Source organism: Leptosomus discolor, chromosome 19, assembly GCF_034619465.1.
Source record: "Leptosomus discolor isolate bLepDis1 chromosome 19, bLepDis1.hap2, whole genome shotgun sequence".
Lineage (NCBI taxonomy): Eukaryota > Metazoa > Chordata > Aves > Leptosomiformes > Leptosomidae > Leptosomus > Leptosomus discolor.
In genome coordinates, this window is record NC_141409.1 from 8,541,258 (window position 1) to 8,562,863 (window position 21,606).

The 21,606-nt window shown below is 59.1% G+C and overlaps 1 protein-coding gene across 1 annotated transcript in view; it reads left to right on the plus strand.

The window, feature by feature from the left end:
• Nucleotides 1-21,606, plus strand: part of HMCN2 (hemicentin 2) — a 37,016-nt gene continuing 15,410 nt past the window's right edge. The window contains exons 1-40 of the mRNA XM_086475940.1: nucleotides 1-235; nucleotides 1,164-1,234; nucleotides 2,246-2,404; nucleotides 2,656-2,778; nucleotides 3,524-3,695; nucleotides 4,050-4,156; nucleotides 4,351-4,471; nucleotides 4,569-4,832; nucleotides 4,998-5,142; nucleotides 5,439-5,560; nucleotides 5,655-5,927; nucleotides 6,031-6,172; nucleotides 6,775-6,902; nucleotides 7,162-7,275; nucleotides 7,430-7,579; nucleotides 8,270-8,464; nucleotides 8,895-8,990; nucleotides 9,366-9,493; nucleotides 9,774-9,918; nucleotides 10,061-10,173; nucleotides 10,416-10,572; nucleotides 10,775-10,937; nucleotides 12,455-12,582; nucleotides 12,721-12,829; nucleotides 13,190-13,359; nucleotides 13,959-14,054; nucleotides 14,173-14,349; nucleotides 14,670-14,824; nucleotides 15,183-15,306; nucleotides 15,497-15,672; nucleotides 15,932-16,019; nucleotides 17,218-17,337; nucleotides 17,510-17,671; nucleotides 17,965-18,246; nucleotides 18,859-19,026; nucleotides 19,193-19,306; nucleotides 19,498-19,584; nucleotides 20,081-20,272; nucleotides 20,718-20,891; nucleotides 21,294-21,407. Coding sequence (XP_086332066.1) covers nucleotides 1-235; nucleotides 1,164-1,234; nucleotides 2,246-2,404; nucleotides 2,656-2,778; nucleotides 3,524-3,695; nucleotides 4,050-4,156; nucleotides 4,351-4,471; nucleotides 4,569-4,832; nucleotides 4,998-5,142; nucleotides 5,439-5,560; nucleotides 5,655-5,927; nucleotides 6,031-6,172; nucleotides 6,775-6,902; nucleotides 7,162-7,275; nucleotides 7,430-7,579; nucleotides 8,270-8,464; nucleotides 8,895-8,990; nucleotides 9,366-9,493; nucleotides 9,774-9,918; nucleotides 10,061-10,173; nucleotides 10,416-10,572; nucleotides 10,775-10,937; nucleotides 12,455-12,582; nucleotides 12,721-12,829; nucleotides 13,190-13,359; nucleotides 13,959-14,054; nucleotides 14,173-14,349; nucleotides 14,670-14,824; nucleotides 15,183-15,306; nucleotides 15,497-15,672; nucleotides 15,932-16,019; nucleotides 17,218-17,337; nucleotides 17,510-17,671; nucleotides 17,965-18,246; nucleotides 18,859-19,026; nucleotides 19,193-19,306; nucleotides 19,498-19,584; nucleotides 20,081-20,272; nucleotides 20,718-20,891; nucleotides 21,294-21,407 — 5,959 coding nt within the window. The remainder of the gene's footprint in view (nucleotides 236-1,163; nucleotides 1,235-2,245; nucleotides 2,405-2,655; nucleotides 2,779-3,523; nucleotides 3,696-4,049; nucleotides 4,157-4,350; nucleotides 4,472-4,568; nucleotides 4,833-4,997; nucleotides 5,143-5,438; nucleotides 5,561-5,654; nucleotides 5,928-6,030; nucleotides 6,173-6,774; nucleotides 6,903-7,161; nucleotides 7,276-7,429; nucleotides 7,580-8,269; nucleotides 8,465-8,894; nucleotides 8,991-9,365; nucleotides 9,494-9,773; nucleotides 9,919-10,060; nucleotides 10,174-10,415; nucleotides 10,573-10,774; nucleotides 10,938-12,454; nucleotides 12,583-12,720; nucleotides 12,830-13,189; nucleotides 13,360-13,958; nucleotides 14,055-14,172; nucleotides 14,350-14,669; nucleotides 14,825-15,182; nucleotides 15,307-15,496; nucleotides 15,673-15,931; nucleotides 16,020-17,217; nucleotides 17,338-17,509; nucleotides 17,672-17,964; nucleotides 18,247-18,858; nucleotides 19,027-19,192; nucleotides 19,307-19,497; nucleotides 19,585-20,080; nucleotides 20,273-20,717; nucleotides 20,892-21,293; nucleotides 21,408-21,606) is intronic.

The following is a 21,606-nucleotide window of genomic DNA, read 5'->3' on the forward strand; positions in this document are numbered from 1 at the left end:
ATGCCACCCCACGGAGGGGTGTTTGTGGGTCTCTGGCTGCTGCTGGCCCCCAGTCTTGCTGAGCACGCCCCCGGCACAGCGGGGGCCACCCTGGCCTTCGTCTTCGATGTCACCGGCTCCATGTACGACGACCTGGTGCAGGTGATGGATGGGGCCTCACGCATCCTGGAGCGGACGCTCAGCAGGAGCACGAAGCCCATCAGCAACTACGCGCTGGTCCCCTTCCACGACCCAGGTATGGCTGGGACAGGGTGAGGGCACATGTCCCGCTGGGGAACGGGGCTGTGGGGAGCTGGGGTGCCGTTCTGGCCAGGTTTGGGGTGGAAACATGCACTTCCCAAGTGCCTGCACTGTCCTTTCCCTCTGTTTTTAATGCCCTGGTGACCTCTGTGATGGGGATGGGGTGAGCCACAGATCGAGGGCACGGTGTTGGGCAGGGGCTTACATCCCCAAGCCACCCTGTGGGCATGGGGCAAGCTGTTTCTCACTGGATTAATCCCAGTGATGCTGGCACCCACTTCTGGGTGGCTCTTCTACTTGCAGCCTGCTCCAGTCTCCCTGGGCTAATCATGGGGGGGGGGCTATTTCTGTAAAAGTCCACAACGTTCTTCCAGGTCACCTCAATAAAAGCACCACTCGCTAAGGGGTTTTGGTGATTTAGTGCAATACCAGAATAATTTCTTTCCGTCCCAGTCTTTGCCTTGGGATTTTTGTGCACACCCATAAACAGCAGCTGCTCTCCAAAAGAGCCCTGACCCCCTACCAGGAGAGTGGGACTGAGGCTTTGTTTTCAGCAGAAACACTGAGTTTGAATGAAAATTGCTGGAGCCGGACAGGGAAGGAGGCAGAGGCAGTGAAAGGGTTTCTGCATTGCTTTGCTGGCAGCTTTTGTGTCGATAAAAGGGTGCTGGGTTTGCAGCTCACCCTGGCTGGGACCACTGGGTGGGTCGGGGAGAGCTTTCCTGGGGCAGGCTGGGCATGGGGCTGGTTTACCCAAACCCACCTCTCGCTCGGCACCAAGCCAGGGTAGGTGCTTAACGCCGAGTCTTGCAGGTCCTGTAAGGGTGTTTAAGCCAGGGTGGGTGCTTGGGAGCACCGGCAGCTGGAGGAGGCTGGTGCCAGTGGTCAGGGAGGCTGAGGCGGTGGTGTCGGTGTGCTTGCAGAGGTGGGACCCGCCACCCTCACCGTGGACCCCCGGCTCTTCCAGCAGCGCCTACGGGAGCTCCACGTCCAGGTAAGGCGTCCTCAGCCCCGCGGCGCTGCTCCACGGCTGGCTCGGCGTGTGGCCCTGGGCTCTGCGGTCCTGCATGGTGGTGGGTCCCGGGAGCAATCCCTGCTCCGCTCCGGGCCTGGTGTGCCCCGGGAGTGTGGCGGGGGCTCGGGGCTGAGCTGGGCTTGCTGGGAGTTGACCACACTGGGGTGGGAGTGGAGAGGGTGGGTGGTGCTGGTGCTATGCCCCAGGCTCCTGCGACAGGGCAGAGTGCTCCCAGTTCACAGCTCTTGTCCCAAAGTGGGAATGCTTTCCCTGGGAGAGTTTGCACAAACTCTCTATGGAACCAAAGATCTCTTCTTCTAGAAGTGCTGTTTGAATATTGCTTGAGGTTTGGGGGTTTTTTTGGTTGTTGGTTTTTGTTTTGTTTTGGTTGTGTTTTTTTTTGGTTTTGGGTGGTTTTTTTTTTTTAATTTGAAACGATTTCAGCTGCATTGTGCCAGCTGAAACGCTCTCAGGGAGTTTAATCATGCTTTATCCATCCCCCCTCCTGCCCTGCCTCCTGTGCATTGCTAAATCCCTGCGGTGTTTCCCTTTGGATGCAGCTGTGTTTTGGCAGGAGGTGTAAAGCTGCGGCTGCAAATTGTTTCACAGCCCTTCAGGGTGCAAAGCCCCGTGGAAGCAGGAGCTGGTCCTCGCTGTGCCTCCGCGCTTGCCTGGGGTGGCTGGTTCTACTGAGTGACAGGCTGGGGTGGGCACCAATGCTTTCGTGGGAAGCCGGTGGCTTCTATGAGTCTGGATCCTCAAATGGGTGGTTAAATCATTAGCAGTGGGACAGGGATGGGTCCTTGTGATCCTGCCTGTCCCTGTGGTACCACCACGCCGCTCTGGCTGCGCTTGGTCTGACTCCAGCAAACTGGTGCGATTCCTCCCCATGAGCAGACCCTGGGTGGGATACTGCTGGCAGCCCAGAAGGGAAGGGATCTGCGCTGGGTGGCTTGGTGCCTGTGCCACGTCCCTCACTGTGTGCCACAGGGTGGAGGGGACTGCCCGGAGATGAGCGTGGGAGCCATCAGGCTGGCTGTGGAGGTTTCTCACCCCGGCTCCTTCGTCTACGTCTTCTCGGATGCTCGGGCCAAGGACTACGAGCAGCAGGAGGAGCTGCTGCGGCTGCTGCAGCACAAGCAGACCCAGGTGAGCAGTGCTGCCCACCCGCCCCCTGCGAGACCCAGCTTGGGTGGACGCTGCAGCAGCACGACAGCAGCTCCTGGCAATGAGCTGCAGCAATAACCCCCGCTACGTTGCCCAATACCGGGGTGAATTTTGCATCCCCCAGGGGTGTCTTGATGCACTGGGGGCTGGTGGATGCTGGCTGCATCCCCTCCCTGGGACGGACAGACATCCCATGGCTGTGCGTGGTGCTACGGGGAGTGTTGCTGTGGCAGGTGGTGTTCGTGCTGACGGGGGACTGTGGGGACAGGAGCCACCCCGGGTACCGTGTGTACGAGCGCATCGCCGCCACCAGCTCGGGGCAGATCTTCCACCTGGACAAGCAGCAGGTGACGGAGGTGAGCGGAGAGACCTGCGGGAGCAGGGACAGAGTGGCCGAGGTGCCTGTGGTCCAGGCTGGCTCGGCTGCTCTTATCCTTCAGCCTGAAGCTGAAATGAGGGCTGGAGAAGGCTGATTGCTCTTGAGCTTGCTGCTGGGCTGCTTGAGTGATCCTTGGGACGTGCTGTCTCACCTGCCCCAGCAGAGGGGTGTCTGCTTGGGGCTGAGGTTCCTGTTGCTCTCAGCACCCCGGGAATTGGGTGGGCGGCCTGGCCGCAGGGACAGGAGCCTCTCTGCCTGTCCCTGTCCTGGAAGCTCTTGACTGGCACGAAATCTCAGAGACCTGAGAAAGATCAAAGTGCTTTTCTGCTCATTGCTGGGCAGCATCCCCCAGCAGACCCCCAGCAACAGCCCCCCATGCCCAACCTCTGGCAGTTGTGTGTTTTAATGGTTTCCACTCCCATGAGTGAGCTTGGGGGGTAATAACGTGCCTGCTCGAAGCAGGAGCCACTGGGCAACAACAATTATACCAAATTACTGAATTTCTTTTGCACCTGCATGTAGCAAAGGGGGGCTCAGCCAGGGCTGTCACCTCCTGCCCGCCCATCCCCGTGCTGGCCCCTGCCAGACCTGGCTGGGGCTGGTACTTCACTCGGGCACTGTTTTGCAGCCAAGCCTGAGATTTGGACCCAGTGTAATACATTCCCACTCCTGAAATGCCCGTGTCTCGTGGTGAGGGGGAATCTGGGTTAATCCTCCCCCAGGTGCTGAAGTGGGTGGAAGAGGCCATCCAGGCCTCCAAAGTCCACTTATTGTCCACGGACCACGAGGACGGCGGGGAGCACATGTGGCCTGTCCCCTTTGACCCTAGCCTGAAGGAGGTCACCATCTCCCTGAGTGGCCCTGCCCCAGGGATCGAGGTCCGGGATCCGGCAGGTAGGAGCCCGAGGGAGGGGAATGGGTGTGGGGTGATGCTTTGCCTCCTGGGGAGCCCTCATGTCGGGACAAACAGGAGGCTGCAGGCACGGGGATCACCAAACCCTGTGCTGAAAACTTAAATAAACCAGCAATGAGCTGCAAAGCCCTCATTAAGCACCGAGTGCATCTGCTCTGCTCCCCTCCCGGGTTGGCTTTGCCTCTGGTTTTAGGATGGTTTGCTGCTCTGGCCAAGAGAACTATGTGATGGGCTCCTCACCGTGGTGAGCCCCGAGGGAGGAGGCTCCTGGCTAGCTGCAGGGACTGGGGAATGGACCTAGGTTGCCCATCCCAGAGGTTCACTCACTGTTGCAGGAAAGGTCCTCGAGAAAGGCCAAGGTCTGAAGGAACTGCTCAGCATCCCCAACTCAGCCATGGTGGTGGCCATGGAGCCCCATGAGCCAGGGACGTGGTTGGTCACGGTAGGCTGGTGGCAGACCCTGCACATCCCCTACCCACCCCCTGATGGATATTTAGCCGGCCAGGCTTTGCCAGGCACAGGGTGTCCCCCATCCACCTCCACCCGGGTAGAGGATGTGCGAGTCGGCTGGAAGGGGCTGGCTGCCACCTCCTCCCTTCCCCTGCCCTCAACACACAACTCTTGCTCTGCTCCCAGACCCAGAGCAGCGGCCGCCACTCGCTGAGGATCACCGGCATCAGCAACATTAATTTTCAAGCCAGCTTCTCCACCCAGCCGGACTTTGATGCCAGCCAGCCTGGGGAGCGGCCGGTGCAGGGTGAGGCTGGTGCTGCCCCGGGGGGCCCGGCTGCTGCATCTGCCCTTTCTGCAGCCAGGAATGTGCCTGGGTTGTTTTTTCCCTTCCCTCTCTCCAGGTCTGCCCATCTCCGTGGTGGTGAACTGCACCGGTCTGAAGCCACCTGGGCGCTTGCAGGAGATCGAGCTCTTCAACACCTCCGGCCATGCCCTCCTCTCGCTGCCCGCCTGGCCCGTCTCCAACACCTCCTCAGGGCAGCTCTGGGTAGGCTCGCTGCTCCGCGTCCCCCCCGGAGACTTTCTGCTGAAGGTGAAGGGCAAAGATGCCCAGGGTCACCCCCTGCACCGCCTCTCCGGAGTCACCTACACCAGTGTGGTCCCTGGTGAGTGGTCCTCACGATCCTCAAGGGTGCTGAGAAGGGACCAGAGGCTCCAGCGCTGCCTCTCCTTGGTTTCTGCTTGGTTATTTTTTTATCCTGCTTCCCAGGGCACCTCTTGGTGAGCTCCCAGGGAGTGTTACATGTGTGCATGTCCCCAACCACTTCCAGGTCTACCCAAAGTGAACATCTCCAGCAAGATCCAGGCTTACAACCGGGAGCCACAGCTGATCTCCTGCTCTGCACAGAGCGAGGTCCCTTTCCGCCTGCAGCTCAGCCGTGGTAGGATGAAGCTCGGGGAAGAGCAACTCTTCAGGTGAGCCTCTGGTTTGGCCCAGTGAGCTCCATGGTGGACCTGTGTGAGCAGCAACAGTCCCCTGAGCTGTGCCAGCCAGGGGGGATGCTGTGTGCTGGCTGGGTGTTTGCTCCAAGTTCTGCAAGTTCTGGGCATCTCGAGGCAGCAGATGAAAATCCCGAGGGACATGCCTGCGGGGGGTGGGGGTGCAACCCTTTGCCTGACTTGGATGGAAAAAAGTCCCTGAGATTTGGAGCAGGGTGGTGGCACGGGAGCCCCAGGGTGGACGTGACCCCGTAGCGTCTCCCTTTGCACAGGAGTTCGGGGAACATCAGCTGGTTGATCCCCGCAGCGTCCAAGAGCGACGAAGGGTTTTACGAGTGCACAGCCACGAGCAAGGTCGGGGTGACGCGGGCTCACGCCTACGTCTCTGTCTCAGGTGGGGACTGCTCGTGCCAAGCCTCAGTGCCCACGAGTCCCTGGGTCCGTGGCTGGGCACAGGCTCATTTCACCCCGACGTGCCGTATTTGCAGAGCGACCGCCGCGCCTCATAGCCCCGGGCAACATCACGGCTTCACCGGGCCAAGACGTGGTCATGTCCTGCCCGGTTCTGGGCGACGTACCCTACAACCTGACGTGGAGCTGGGATGGGAAGGTGGCGCAGCCGAGGGACGGCCGGACCAGGCTGCTGCAGAACCGCTCGCTGGAGATCAGCCGCGTGCAGCCGGGGGACGGGGGCCTGTACGAGTGCGTGGCACGCAGCGCCCACGGCACTGCCACCGCCTCCCTCTGGCTCTTTGTCCAGGGTAGGCTCTACCCCGTGTGGGACCCTGGCCTGGGTGATGCCTTGCCCTGTGGGCGGGCGGCGGGTGGCATGTGGGGGCTGAGTCCTTCTCCAACCCTGTGCAGAGGCGCCGTGGGTGAAGGTGGATGCCAGCCCCCAGCGTTTCGGCAGGGGCCAGGAGCTGCGGCTGAACTGCACGGCTGGGGGCCACCCCCCGCCCCACACCACCTGGAAGCGCTGGGGCTGGGCGCTGGAACGGGACGAGAGGTGGGGACCTGGGTGCCTTCATCCTCCCTGTCCCGCTGGGGGTGGTGCTCCCCTTGCAGGGATGCGCAGGCTGAGGGAGAGGGCCTTGCCCGTCGCTCTGGAAAGAGAAGGCATTGCAATATCCCCAAACCACGCACCTGAGATGGCTGGCATGCTGCTAGCCTTAATTTCATATCTTTATTTTTAAGCCATCCTGCCTTATCCAGGTCACTGTCCTCACTGAGGGGAACTCGAGGTGCTTTGCACACCTGGTGTGTGCTCAGATCTCAAAATACTCCTTGCGTTTCCCCTAAATTTTTTATGCTTTTTGGCTTCCACCTCCCTGCTTGTGTCAGGCTCTGAGTGTTGGAACAGGCTTTGGAGATTTTTTTTACTTTGGAGATGAAAAAGCCTGATTCTCAATGCTTTTCCCTGGTTCAAGGCAACATCCTTCCCTGTGGCAGCTGACGGAGCTGGCTTTAAGTGCTAACCCACGTCTATCAAATGCCCAGCACTTACCACGTGTGCGGGATGGCCTTAAGCCCACTCACTTATTTCAATTCATTTTTCATCGGCTCTGTTTTTACAGGGCTTGTTTCTCCCTCTCTCCCCGTTCGTTGCAGGGTTTTCACGGATGCTCAGGGTACCCTGCACATCAGGGCTGCTGTCCCAGAGGATGCAGGGAATTACACCTGCTACGCCAGCAGCCCACTGGGCTGGGACGAGCAACTCATCACCCTGGAGTTCACCGGTACCTGCTCCCCGCTGTCCAGCAGCATCCCGGGAAGGGCCTGGGCTCAGAGCTGCTGCAGGAGGGATTTATTATCACCCCTTGCTGTCCCTTGGCTACTGGCTGGGGCCTTGCAGCATGCGAGCTATGGGCTGGGGGCTGTCTGTGATGGAGGGTGTTGGGAGGCAGCTCCCAGGGCTCCGGGGTCCCCTTGGAGTGGATGGCACCACTCCCAAAACTTCAGGGAGTCATCGAAGCCGTCTCTATCCCTGTGGCACAGAGCCTCCTGCAATCCTGGCTGTGACGCCCAGCCTGAAGGCGCTGGTGGGAGAAGACGTGACCCTGGAGTGCTGGGTTTCGGGGGTGCCCCCACCCCACATCACGTGGTACAAAGGTGAGACTGGGACGGACCTGGGGAGCGAACCCCCTCTGTGCACTGGGGGCCCTCCGCCGCCCTGCAGGGACATCACACGTGGGGTCCCCGGGGTGAGCGGTGGGAGGGACCCCCAGAGGCACTCGGGGTGCTGATAGGGGGGGTCTTGGGGCAGGTGAGCAGGCAGTGGCGACGTTCCCGCTCGGCACCCAGCGCGCCGTCCTGCGGCTGCAGGCGGTACGGGAGGAGGACGTGGGGCAGTACGTCTGCGAGGCGCTCAGTGAGGCTGGCATCGCCTTCGACAGCACCGTGCTGGATGTGGGGTGTAAGTCTCTGCCTCTCTTTTTGGGTGCCACCGGGTGTGCTCGAGCCTGTCTTCGCTGCCCTCCCTCCTGGCTCAGCTCCCACTTGCTGCTCCCCAAGGCTCCTCTTGCCCCCAGCTCCTGAGTTTCCCAATGCGGGGGTGTTGGTGCTTGGTACAAGCAGGCTGAAGCCTGGTGGTATTTCCAAGGGTCAAGAGGAGGGAAGAAGCTCAACAAGTGGCAGAAGATGGGTGCAGGTGCTATTGCACGGGGACGTGACGGTTTGGGACTAAAGTGCGGATGTGAAGCGCTGTCAGTGGGATTAGGCAGATATGGGGGCTGGCTTCTGTGTGTCTGAAAATCCAGGTACCCCAACTGATGCTCAGGGCTTCTCACTGGAGGCAGAAGGGGTGGAAGAGCCTGGGGAGGAGGAAGAGAGGATGTTCTGAGTTGGGGGCAGTAAGGCCTGAAGCAGTTAAAGGTGGAAATGTGCTGAGCCAAGGGGGTGTTAACTGGAAGGGATAGCAACTCCAACGGCTATAACAGCTTTGGAAAAACACCAAATAAGTCAATCTTGTAACTTTTCAGGGCACCTGGCTCATGGGTTTTGCAGCCCCGTCTCTCCTCTGGGCTCAGCCGTGCACCAAGCCCGCTGCGGGAAAGCCGAGGTGTCAGCCCTGCCTGAGCCCCTTCTCCCCTGCTCTCTCCCCCAGCTGCCCCTCACTTTCCCGAGCCCCTGGGGGACGTGGCGGTCGAGGTCGGGGAGAGCGTGAGCCTGCAGTGCCGCGTCGAGGGCTCTCCCCCGCCACGGGTGACCTGGTCCCGGCAGGACGGGAAGCCCGTGCCAGGCTGGCACGGGCCACGCGGTGTTTCCAGCCAGCTGGAGGCTGCCGAGCTCCTCATCGACAGTAAGAGAGCTGAGCACGCGAGCGCGCCTTGGCGTGGTGGAGCGCACACACGGGCATCCCGCCTGGGTGCACGCTTACACGGGGTCACCCTTGGGTGCTCTCCGCCCACCCGCTGCAGGCTGGTGTCCCAGCAGTGGGATTAGCCCCTGGGCCAAATTTTTTGCAGTAGTAACTCATTGACATAGTGGTTTTATGGGCGCTTTTTACTTGTGCACTTTTTACTTGTGCACTTTTTACTTGTGCACTTTTTACTTGTGCACTTTTTTACTTGTGCAAGCTTAGCTGTGCTGTAACAGCACGCAACCCTCCAGCGCTGCAGGGTCTCTCCCCCATTGGAGGCAGTGGTGGGACGGGGGAAGGTGGTGTCACCCCATCCTGGAGCTTGCTCGGAGCTCCCACTACACTCTGGCTTCTCCCCGCTGTGCTCCAGGCGCCTCACTGGATGACCAAGCTGTCTACATCTGCGAAGCCCAGAATGAGTTTGGGAAAATCCAAGCAGAGGTCAAGCTCGTCGTCACTGGACATGGTTTGCTTTTACGTGCTTTTGTTGGTGTATCGATCCCGGCTGCTGCCAGCACTGGCTGTGCTGGCGGTGAGAAAATGGCAGCCCTGTGCAGCCACGTCTACTCCCGAGCCGGCTGCGGTGAATGCTCAGCAGCCCCCCCCCCCCCGCCTCCCCTAGCGCGGGGTTTGGATAATACCCTTCTGCTTCTTTGGCTTAATGCGCTGATGTGTGCTTGAACCCAAATTGTAGATGAATATCCCCAAGTTCTTGGAAGAGCTGAATGTCTTGTGCCGAGCTGAGGTCTGGACCTTGGAAGAAAGGCGATCCAGATCTGTTCTGAGCGTTCCTGGCCAGTTGATCTCCAGTTAATGTTGTTTTCCTTTCCTCTCTTTCGAGCAGCCCCAGAAATAGCTCTTGCATCCCCTGTGGTCCGTGTGCTCCCAGGCCAGCCTGTGCTGCTGCCCTGTGTGATCCTGGCCGGGAGGCCGCTCCCAGCCCGCCACTGGCTGAAGGACGGACAGCCGGTGAGGCTCCCGTGCCCGCTGGGATGGTGGGTGGGTGAGCAGCAGCGACCACGGCTCTGCGGCAGGGGCTTTGCTGCAGGACGGGTGCCCCAACCTCATGGGCCCAAAGCTGCTGGTGGAAGATGCCAGGGGAGCATCTGGGCTGGGAGGGTGATGTGGGTTTGTCACCACATCAGGATCTTCTTACTGCTCAAGGATCGGTTTCTAGATGAGCCCCAAAGGCACAGCGATACGGTGATGTTTGACCCTCCTGTCTGTCCTGCTCTCTGCCCACGCCCAGGTAGCCCCAAGCGGCCGCTACTCCATCCGGGCTGATGGGAGCCTGCACGTGGACCAGGCGTTGCAGGGGGACGCGGGGAGGTACACGTGTGAGGTGACCAATGCCCTCGGCTCGCACCGGCAGGATGTGTCCCTGGTCATCCACGGTGAGCGGCAGGGTGGCGGGCGTCCCCGCTCTGCGGTGAACGGGGGCAGGTGCCCTCTGCACGTCTGAAGCAGCAAAGCGCCCCTCTCCTTGGTGGTTGTGGCCCTGGCCATGCAGGATGAGGTGCCTTTCTTCTTTCCCAGTTCCTCCCAGTATTGAGCTTGGCCCTGTCCTTGTCACTGCCACGGAGGGAGTGGCTGTCACCCTGCAGTGCAATGCCACAGGTGTGCCCCCTCCTACAGTCACCTGGGCAAAGGTAGGTGACAGGGACAGACAGGCTGTGGGTCATCCTTGGGTGCAGGGTAGCGTGTTTTGGAGGGGACATATCTCACCAGTGTGGCTGTGACTACCCAGAGAGGTGGCACCAAGTGCCCTGGGAAGCTGAGACCGGGAGGTAGCTTGCTCTGGTGGATCCAGAGCCCTCTTCCTCCCCTTGGGATGCTCAGCTCATGGGAGAGCCTCTGCTGTCTTTCTTCCTCTGTTCTCTTACCTCTGCAGGGCACAGAGCCCATTTCGCTGAGCCCACGCTACCACGTCAACCCTGATGGGACCCTCCTGATCCCTTCACCCTCCCCCGGCGATGCTGGGACCTACTTTTGCACAGCTACCAATGCAGCAGGCTTCTCCAGCCGGGAGATGCAGCTCTCCGTCAGCAGTGAGTGCCTGGGACTGGCCTTGACACCAGACACACCCAAGCAGAGGGTGACTGGCTAGGAGAGCATGACCTGGGGACTCTCCTAGCTTCCTTGGGACACCTAGGCAGGTGCCAGATAGGTTTGTGGGATGGGAAGAGCAGCAATGAGGGCTGTGGGGCACCTGAAGTGTTCCTGCACTACCTGTGCTCCCTCTCCACCCAGCAAAACCCAGGATCAGCGTGAACGGATCGCAGGCGTCGGACCCCGTAACCATCCTGGCTGTGCTTGGGCAGGAGACCACCCTGCCCTGCGAGGTTCAAGGCTATCCCCCTCCCTTGGTGGTGTGGACCCAGGAGTCCCAGCCGCTGCCTCTTGCTGCTGCGAGGTAAGGAGGGCTGTGGGTGCCGGGGCCATGCTCTCTTGGTCTCGTGTGTCTTCCTGGAGGGATGTTGGATCCATGAAGGGTGGTAGCAGTGGGGAGATATGAAGGGCATCCCTGGTGCTGAGCAGCCGTTGCTCAATGCTCTAGCAGGAGCAGAGGCAGCCAAGCGGTAGAACATTAGTGCTGCTCTTCAAAGAGAGCAGAGCAAGAATCACCAGACTTTTTTTTTCCATCGTACAAACATCTGCTGCCCCCAACGTTTTGTACATTCACCCTGGATGCAGGTTGGGGTTGGGAAGGGAAGGCGGCTCCAGCACAGCTCCCTGGCTTTGCTCGCCCATCCATCTTCATGCACATTCCTGCCTCGTGCTGTCATGATGCCGGAGGCAGCGAGGCCAAGGACATGCCTGGGGATGGCAGATCCCTGTGGGGGGTGTTGGACTGGGGCTTGACGCTGCTCAGCACCCAGGTGGCTGCAGGGCACTGAGGAGGAGGAGTTTTGAGGTCTGGAGGAGTAGGAAGGCAGCATGGAAAGGACAGCAGCCAGGGAGACTTGGTGTGCGTCATCCTCCAGTGCCCCTCACAGCCTGTGTGTTGGGGTGACTTCATGGGCTTTAGGCATCGAAATACTCCTGGGCCAAGGTTTGGCAGAAACATGGCTGTGAGCCTGGCAGTGGCTTTGTCTGCACTGGGACGTGGGTTTAAAGGCCAGTTCTGTTCCAGTGGGTGACTTCTGAGGGCCAAATTCGCTTGCTGATGGTGTTGAGACTGATGGCAGCCATGGGACACCCATTTAATCTGATTTGATGGGAGCAAATAACCTGGAGAGTGGTTGGATATGTGTTTATTGAATGTCTTGGTCTTTCACCTTGGAAGCAGGACATGCTTTCTCAGTACAGTAACACCACGCTGGAAGGGGCTCCTTAAAATCATGGGCCCCAATCTTGGGGTTAATCTCTTCTTTCCCTGCACCTGAGGATTGCTGTGGCCTGGGGAAGCAGGAAAGCATCTTGGTTTTGCTCTTCTTGAGGGACTGTGTTGCCTTGTTGTCCTTGTCCGCTTTCCCATGGCTGCTCCCGGTTGACCTGTGCTGCTCCCCACATCTCAGCTGGCTTGCCCTCGTGTGCCCGGGTGATTTATGGGAGCACACAAGGAGGAATCTGCAGCTGTGGGCTGAGATGATGTTATGTCTGTGGAGCACAAACAGTGCTGGGAGAGAGAGCGTGGCCAGCTCCAGCTGCAGGGGCCACGCTCCGCAGGGAGCCCTGTCTCCCCTCGTCCTCCCGGGTGGGTGGCTTGCACTGCTGCCTCACGCTGAGCTCACGCAGGAGCTGAGCAAAGGGATTTTGCAGCCATGGACAGCTCTGCTGCCCTCCTTGTGCAGGAGGTGGTCCTGGGGACATTCTCTTGGCTGTCTCAACGTGATGATGAGCTCTCAGCCCCTAGCTTCTGCCTAGGGGTGGCTGATGGAGGACATGGCTGTTCCTGCCATCTAGCCCTTCTGTTACCTCTCCTCCAAGGTACAGCATCCTCCCTTCGGGGTCTCTACAGCTGGCCAAGCCCCAGGTGACAGACACCGGCATCTACACCTGCACGGCCACGAACACCGCAGGGAACGCCTCGCTCAGCTACAGCCTGCACGTCCAAGGTTCACGTCCACTGTTTAAAATGCTCCTCCCGTGGGCCACGGGTCTTAGTGTACCACCACTCTAAGCCCTTGGCTGCTCCCATGTCCCTGTGCCAGGGTCTGAGGGTGGTCCCAGCCTGAGCTCCTCTTTCCCCCTAGCTCCTCCCCAGCTACTGATCGGTGATGGGGAAAGCCACCTGACGGCTGTCACCAATGACTCCCTGAGGATTCACTGCCATGCCACGGGCATCCCCGCACCCCAGATCCAGTGAGTACTGCAGAGCAGAGTGAGGAGGATCCTTCCCATGTTCGCCTGAGCTCCCCTAGGGGCTGTGTAACTCCTGGGGGGTGCTCTGCAGCCCAGCATGCAAAGGGGTGGCAGGGATCAGGATGGGGATGGAGACCTCCAGCTTGGGGTGTTACTTGGAATGGAAAGCATCCATTCCTGCTCCTTGCCTCTGGGATCCTCCTCTGCCCAACAATCTGGGCACTGCCAGCCTGTTTTGAGGTGACAAGCGGACAGTCCTGGCTGCCAGCACCCCATTCTTCACTCCTTTGGTGGGCAGAAACCAGGGGTGGGTGGTGGCAGGAGAGACTGAGGACTTGCTGCCTGTCCCCTTCCTCGCAGGTGGCTGAAGGATGGGCTTCCACTGGGCGAGTGGGATGGTGTGGTGGTGTCCGAGGATAGTGGGACTCTGCTGATCCCCCGTGTGGGCCTTGGTCATGAAGGGCTCTACATCTGCCAGGGCAGCAACTGGGCAGGGGTGGCCCAGGCAGAGGTGCAGGTTTCCGTGCAAGGTGAGCACAGCATCTGTGGTGAGACCTGCTATCTGTCCCATGTGTCAGTGAGAACGTGGCTGGCCAAAGGGGGGGGGGGGGGGGGTGCTCTTGGCCCTGCTTTTTGGGAGGTGTAGGGTCACGAGCTTGATCCGTTGGGATCTTGCCCTTTGCCATTGAGGCTGGGAGCTGATGACCACTGGCATGGCAGTAAATCATGGCATCCATCCTTGACGTGTTCTTCCTGGTCAAGGGTCTACCCCAGCCCTGTTTCCCCTCCAGCCAGAGCACCCCTCAGTCAGCATCGCGGGATGTGACCCTGAAGGTGCCTGGTGAGAAACCAGGCAGGGAGCGGAGATCCCTGCATGGGAAGAATGATTATCTTGTTGGGGTGGGAAACAAATCTGCTAGCTGACTCGGGGAGCAGCAGTGGCACCATGTAGTGATGTGGTCCCCTCGCAGAGTGGGGAGCGAGCCCTGGCCCCCAGCCGCTGCTCTCCCAGGACTCGGTGCATGCCAAGAGCCCCCAGTGAGCCCAGCCGTGCCCCACGGCACTGCCCTGTGTGGCTGCAGCGGGCTTGGGCCGTGCAGAGATCATGACTGTGCGTGCTGGGTTGCAGTGCCTCCGAACATTGAACCCAGTGCAGTGGACCTGGCCATCCTGGAGAACAGCACAGTGTCCCTGGAGTGCCTGGCCTCGGGGCTGCCCACTCCCAGTGAGTCGATCCTCTCCCTCAACTCTTGCTTATATGTCCTTGGGGCTTTCCCTGGGTCTCCTTGACGAGAAGGGCAGCAGCATCACCCCTTACAGCTTGGCTCCCTGCTTTCCTCCAGACATTGCCTGGTACAAGGGGCACCAGCAGCTCTTGGATGCACCAGGCTGGACCCTGTCCAGGGATGGGAAGCACCTGGAGATCCAGCGTGCCCAACTCTCCGATGCTGGCAGCTACCGCTGTGTGGCCTCCAACGGGGCCGGTGTCGCTGAGCTCTGGTACAGCCTGCAGGTGACTGGTGAGTCCTCAGTGAGCAGGGGAAGGACTATGCCTGCCTGACAGCTGGGTGCTTTCCCCCTCCAGCGCCTCTCATGTGTGCATGGGACCAGCAGGGCTGTCCCAACCCTTGGGACACGTCTCTGGGTGATGACTTTAGCAGAGCCCCTGTCCTCTGCCCTGTTTGCAATTTCAGCCATGCAATCCCATGTGTTCATCCCAAACAATGTCCTAGAAACCCATGGCCCCACGGACGGGTATTGCCTGGTCCACACTTTCTCCTACCCACCCTGTACCTTTTGCACGCTGCTGCTCCTGGTGACGTTTCTCTGCTCCTCCCAGTGCCCCCACGGATCACAGCTGCCCCCAGACCCCTCACGGTGATGGTGGGTGAGCCGGTGACGCTGGAGTGCGAGGCCACGGGGACGCCAGCTCCGGTGCTGCTGTGGCTGAAGGATGGCAATCCAGTGCCCAGCGTGGTGGCTGGTGGCCCACAGGTAAGACAGCTCCTGGTGGAGGGGGGGCTCACTGGGGACATCTGTCCAGTAAGATGCTCCTTTTCCACGTTCTGGCACCTAAAAAAAGCAATTGCTGGAGCTGAGCAGGTGCAATGGTGCCCAGACCTGCCCCATGTTTCGTCTACGGGAGCATGGACCTGCTCAGCCCTGCGCTGGGCTTTTCTGCCACGGGGGGCATGGATGGGCAGAGGCTCCCTGGGATGTGACAAGGACGGGGTCAAGGCAGGCTTATCCCCATTCATCCCTGTTCCTGCGTGCCGGCTTGCAGCCCCACTGCCTATGAGTTTCTCTGGTTTCGTGCTCAACTGGGCCCTTTCTGTGTCTTGGGGATGCACAGATCCTCTCCGGTGGGCGCACGATGTCCCTGCCCACTGCTCGCCTCCAGGACTCGGGGACATACATGTGTGTGGCCAGCAGCGCCGTGGGGGAGGACAGACGTGAGGCCGCCCTCGAGGTGCGGTGTAAGTACTCCTGTGCATCCTCAGCCCCTTTCCCACCAGCATGGCTGTGGGGTTGGAGGTGATGCTCAGGACTATGGGGCTGCTCCACCACCCCCTTGCAAGTGCACAGGACCATGGGGGACCAGTCCCGGGGAGGGGTACCAAAGGGGGTGCCTCAGGGAAGGTGTTGCCCTGTTGATCTGTTTTCCAGTGTCCCCCACCACCCTGGGTGAGGAAGAGAACATCTCTGTCACTGTCAACCAGCCGGTGACCCTGGAGTGCCTGGCCCCTGGGGTCCCCCCTCGGGGGTCCCGCTGGCTGAAGGATGGGAACGTGCTCACACCAAAGCAGGGCATGCAGCTGTCTGTGGAGGGGACCACGCTCCAGGTGACATTTCAGAGCATTGCAGAGGATGGGAGGGGAAACAGGGCTGTGAAGACCCCCCATCTCCGCCTCCCTGGCCTTGAGAGAGAGTGGGTGCAGAGGGAGGGGGTGTCTCTCCCTGCTGCCCGTGGCTCAGCACCGTTCCCGCTCCTCATGCTGATCCCACCCCTACAGCTTCTGCTGGCCCAAAACCCCCCATGGAGGGGCTGCACGGGTCCAGCTCTGCTGCAGAGCATCCTAGTGTCTCTGCTTGCTCCGGCAGATCGAGCGAGCCGCTGTGCAGGATGCGGGCAGGTACACGTGCCAGGCGCCCGGCCACCCGGAGAGACACTACAACCTCGATGTGTGGGGTAAGGGCCCCTGCGGCTGAAATAGCCACTGGGGGCAAATATTTTGTGCATGTGTGTGTACGCATATACACACACCCACATATCTACTGTATTATGTGCAGTTTGGTTTTATCTATAATATGTACCTGGGGTAGTTGACTGGTTTGGGAAACACTAAGCCCAAAATATTAAAGCTCTGCGAAACAAAAGAGCTGGAGGTGGTAGGGAATCCCCAGCAGAATGGGTATCACAGAGGAAAAAGCCAACATTTGCATGAGTCTTGGGGGGAGATTTCAGTGACGATGCAGAAGAGATGTCTTTCCAAAATTTGGGCAGGAGAGCGAAGGGATTTCCTTGCCACAGCCAGGGCTTCGCTGTCCTTTCTTTGCACCCGGTCAGTGCCGTGGTGACTTCAGGTATTGTCCCCCTTCTCTCCTCCTGCCCGAGTCGGGCAGATGCCAGCGGTGGTTCACAGGCCGCTGCCAGGACGGGCACTGGCCGCTTTTTCTCGCTCGATTTGAGCATCCTTGCAGCCTCCCAGCCCGTTCAGTACATCCGCAGTGCCGGGGGCTGAGCCAGGATCTGGCTTTTCTCAGGGATACTCTAGGCCAGTTGGTGGAAGTCCTGCAGGCAGGTAGCCAGGGAGTGGAGAAGATCCAGTTCTCCTGATCCGGGCTTGTTCCTGCGATCCCTTCCCAGGGAAATGTTTGCACGTCTGGCGTCCTGGCTCGGGTGGATTGTTTGGGTTCTGCTGTTTTTGTTTTTCAGGGGTTTCTGGGTGTTGGGGTTTTTCTTCTACAAATTGATATCCCTCATGGGAAGGAGTTACTGTTTTCCAGCCAGCTGTATTTATGAGCAACTGAGAACAGCATCCCATAATGGAAAGTGTTAGGTAACCTTCCCAGTGAGCAGTGCTACCTAATAAGGCTGTGTCTGGCCAACCTGGGCTTGGCCTGCCTGTGTGGCTGGCGCAGGATGCTTGGTCATCCTCTACTGTAGGCCACGTGCAATTAAAAGCATCTCTCACTTAATAGCTGGAGAGTCAAGATTATTATTTCCACATGGAGCCAGTGCAGGGGAGGCTTACCGGTTCTTTGTGTGGAGCCCAGTGGAGCTGCGGGTGGTGTGTAGCCAGCAGGACGAAGCTCCGGCAGGGAGCTGCCCCTCTCCTCTCATCCGGTGCCACCAGCGAGCTGCTCCTCTCCTCTCCCCGCTGCAGTGCCCCCGTCCTTCTCCTCGGCAGAGCCTGCCGCCGTGTCCGTGCCAGAGGGGCAGTCTGTCAGGCTGGCCTGCGAGTGCCATGGGATCCCCTTCCCCACCCTGAGCTGGCAGAAGGACGGTAGGGTCCTGCTTCTCAGCCTCATCCCTCCCCCCACATGTATTGACCCACCAGACAGATGTTGGTCTCTCTGGAGCAAGGAGTGCTTTATGTTGAGTAGTACCCAGCTTCTGGGTGGGAACTGGTCCTGCTGGGAACCTGAGAGGAGGCTGCTTTCCCCTTCCCCGGGCAGGTGAGCCCCTCTCCACTCAGCCCGAGAGCTCAAAACTGGTGTCCGCGGGAGGGAGAGTGCTGTACATCGAGAGGGTACAGCTGGTGGACGAGGGGACGTACACCTGCGAGTGCAGGAATGCGGCTGGCAGCAGCAGGAGGGAACATCGCCTGGAGGTGCACGGTAAGCTGGGGAGCTGGAGACACAGAGGACCTTTGGAGGAGGCTGAAGGTCCTGATCTCTCTCAGCACGACCCAAAAGCTCACAGTTGTTGCCTGCTGCCTTGGGTGTTTCAGAATGGATGCTGGGCTAGCTTTGCCCCTCCAGCTTTCCTCTTGGCTGGTTGCAGCTGGTGTTTCACTCTGGCAGCCCAATCTCACTGGTGGCACCCACTCGCATTTCCTTTGCCCTCCCGCTGCCACCATCCAGGGGAGTTGTTACACCATCACCTCCACCCTGTGTCCCTCTGCCTGCAGCGCTGCCAAGGATCCAGGGCAGCACCAAAGCCCTGAGGAAGGTTTCTGTCATCAAGGATGGCGAGACAGTTCTGGAGTGCGAGGCCGTGGGGACGCCGCCACCCACGGTGACATGGGTGAAGGATGGGCAGCCCGTGGCCAGCGGGGACGGGCTCCTGCTTACGGCGCAAGGGAGGCGGCTGCGCATCTCCAAGGCAGAGGTGGCCCACGCAGGACGCTATGCTTGCCTGGTGGCACATGCAGCGGGGCAGGAGCAGAGGGAGTTTGATGTTGCAGTGCACGGTAAGGGTGTGGGACGGGGCTGGTGGCTGCAGGGTATGGATGCACACAGGCTCAGGAGGGCGGTGATGTCCCACCGCACATTTAATGCAGCATAAGCACGGAGAGCAACCTGGTGCAGAGTAGATCTTGGACAACCCAGAGTGCAGAAGGTCTTGGGCCAGGTGGTGTATGCTCCAGGCACAGCTGTAGAACTGGCTCCATCAGGCAGGAGTTTCTTTCCAGGGTCATCAGAGCAGACCATCTCACACTTTGTAGAGTCATCTACTTCCCAAGGAGTTGGGGAAACCTTGTGGGTCAAGGTACCAAGCACGTGAGCTGAAAAAGTCCTGAGGTGACTCAGAGCATGTGGCTAGCTTGGTGTCGCATCTGTAAGCATGGGCTTGGGGGTGCAGGTAAGTGGCACATAGTTGCTGTGGGTCACGTGTCCCATAACATCTTCAAAGTCAACAACTTCAGATGATGCCAGTGGTCTGTCTGGGCTTGTGTCCTCAAACTGTACAAAGCAGGAGGGTGGGAACAAGCTGGGTTTGCCCAGTTTTCCCCCTTTTCCCTTGCTCCTTTGCTGTCTTGGCTGCTTTGCAAATGGATGCCCATTCTTTTCTGTGTCCCCAGTTCCCCCTGAGTTCATTCAAGGATCAGAATTGACAACCAACATCAGTGTGTCTCTGCAAGGATCCCTGACACTGACCTGTGAGGCCACTGGTATCCCTGTGCCCACAGTCACCTGGTCCTGGAACAGCTCTCCTGTCACTCCCAGCGAGCACATGCACGTGCTTTCAGGTCAGGGACAAGGCGTGGATGCTGTGAGAGACAAGCCCTTTGGGAACACCTTTTGCACCAACGCTGATGGGTTTAAACATGTGGAGCTCCAGCCCTGTAGGAGCACTGCTGTAATGGGCTGGTGCCTGGATCAGGGCCCTAACACTTCTCTGCTCCATGCTTCCAGGGGGCTGGCTGCTGAGGCTCACCCGTGCACGAGCCCAGGACAGTGGCCACTATTCCTGCCTGGCCAGCAACGTGGCTGGGGAGGCTAGGAAACATTTCTATGTGGACGTCCTAGGTAAGGAGGGGTCCTCCATCTGCTGCAGAATTCCTGGTGGGATTTCAGAGTTTCACCCTTGCAGGAACAGGGAGTTAAGACTGGGCATGGTGGGAGCTGCAGCACTGGAGTCCTTTGTGTTTTCACATGTGAGCTCAGAGGCTCAGCGAAGCTGGCCAGCTGCTGAGGTCCCTGGTGACTTGTGTTCCTAGTTCCACCCCACATTGAGAACGCTGGCAAAGAAGAGACCATCAAAGTGCTTGAGGGTCACCCTGCCACCTGGTCCTGCCTGGCTGCGGGTGAGCATCATGCGGGGAGCAGAGGTGGCACGAGAAGGTGGGAGACAGGGCTCAGGGACATGAGTCTCCTTTTGGGGCGTGGACCAAATGCACGGTGCCAGTTGATGACATGAAAGTAGTTGAAATCAGCTGAAGAGTTTTTTTGAGATAGTCTCTGGCTCTGCAGTTGGGCTGTCCGGGAAGCGCTGGGCCCACGCAGGGAGCTTGTTCCACCACGTAAGCTCCAATCTTTCCCAAATGGAGCTAAAATTCCTCTAATCTGGTTTCTCCTTTAGCGATGGGAATAATTAATCACCTCCTACTCAGGACAGTTTTCTTTCTTCTTGCTGGCTCATCCAGCAGCCTCTAAAAACCCGATCCAGATCATGATAACTTTGGATTTGAGCTGATGTCCCTGCTTTGCAGAAAAGCTCCGGGCCGGTGACCCCGGTCAGGCTGTGCTTGCGCATGAAAAAACTTTGCGTGAAGGCCAAAACCTGCTTTCCACCCCACGCAGGCAACCCACAACCGAAGATCACCTGGATGAAGGATGGCCACCCTCTGCCCAGTGGAGACACCTTCTCCATCTCCCCTGATGGCTCTGTGCTCCACATCCCCCGAGCCTCCCTGTCTGATGCTGGCCGCTACTCCTGCATGGCCTCCAGCTCTGTGGCAAATCAAACCAAGCACTACCTGCTCGATGTTTTGGGTATGAGATGCCTTTGGGTGGAGACAGAGTCTCAGATGTGAGCAGGGGACATGGACTTAGAGGGCTTTTTAATTGCCTGCCCCAGGTAGGCAGTGAGGATCCTTTAGTCCTACAGCCAGCAGCATGGCATGATGTCCTGAAGCTGACAGAAAGCCCTTCTGAGACCTCTCGAAGAACGTAAGGGGCCCATCTAGTGCAGGATCCATCTCTGATGGTGGCTGGTGGGAAGGGGGAGCACATCTTCTGTGTCCCCTGTGTTTTTGGAGGGCAGCAACACAAGGCAGAGTCTGAAGTTGGGCGTGTGCTGTATGTGCTGTGCACCTTCATACGTTGTGGTCAAGTCCAACTCCCTGAACTCACATCATGCTCTGTGGTGGGGGGAACAAAGCATTGGGAAGCCAAGTGGGTGCTAATGCTGATCTGCCATGAAAACATGTCTCTGCAGCTGGTCCTACTTTTGCTGGAGATGCCCACGATGCCGAAGCAGAAGAAGTCACAGTGATCATCAACAACCCCATCTCCCTGCTCTGCGAGGCTCTGGCATACCCATCTCCCAACATCACCTGGCTCAAGGATGAGGTTCCCCTCAAAGCATCTAGAAACATCCACCTGCTCCCTGGTACTGTGCTGGTGTCCACTGGCTCTGCATGACTGTGGTAGAACCTTGCTACTTGCCCAGGGGAGTGGGAGCAGGGCCTTTTCTGGGCCTGACTGTGCTTCCAGGGCAGTGGGATGGTGAGAAGTCATCATCCTGCAGGACCTGAGGGGCTCAGGCCGACAGGTGGATGCTGCTCTTCCATGTGCTGCATTGGCTGATAACAGTTAGACCCTCCTTGGCAGCACCAGGGAGACAGTGCTGGGTTTCATAAGCCTGGAAATTGCTCTCTAGAAGAGCATTAGACCCCCTCAAGTCAGGCTTGCAAGTGATCAGCAGGTCCCTTAATATACCTTCTTGTGCTGCATGGGGATAGACAGCCATGACTGTGGGCGGTGACCTTCTCAGGAGACCCCCTTTGCCCAGGTGGCCATGGGCTGCAGATCCTGAATGCCCAGGAAGAGGATGCGGGCACGTACAGCTGCATCGTGGCCAACGAAGTCGGGGAGGCTGTGAAGAACTATGACTTGAAGGTCCTGGGTGAGGGAACGCTCTGTGTCCTTCGTGATTCCTGCAGTGACCCCACCACTGTAATCGGGCCAGTGCCCCTTTCTTCCCTTCCCATGTCTTCATCCAGGGGAGCTGCACCTCGTGCAGCTCATGCTCAGACACATGCATATTGGCAAGTGTTCCCAAAAAGCCTCTGGTCTACCCTGTGGAAGGCAAAGGGGTCCATCTG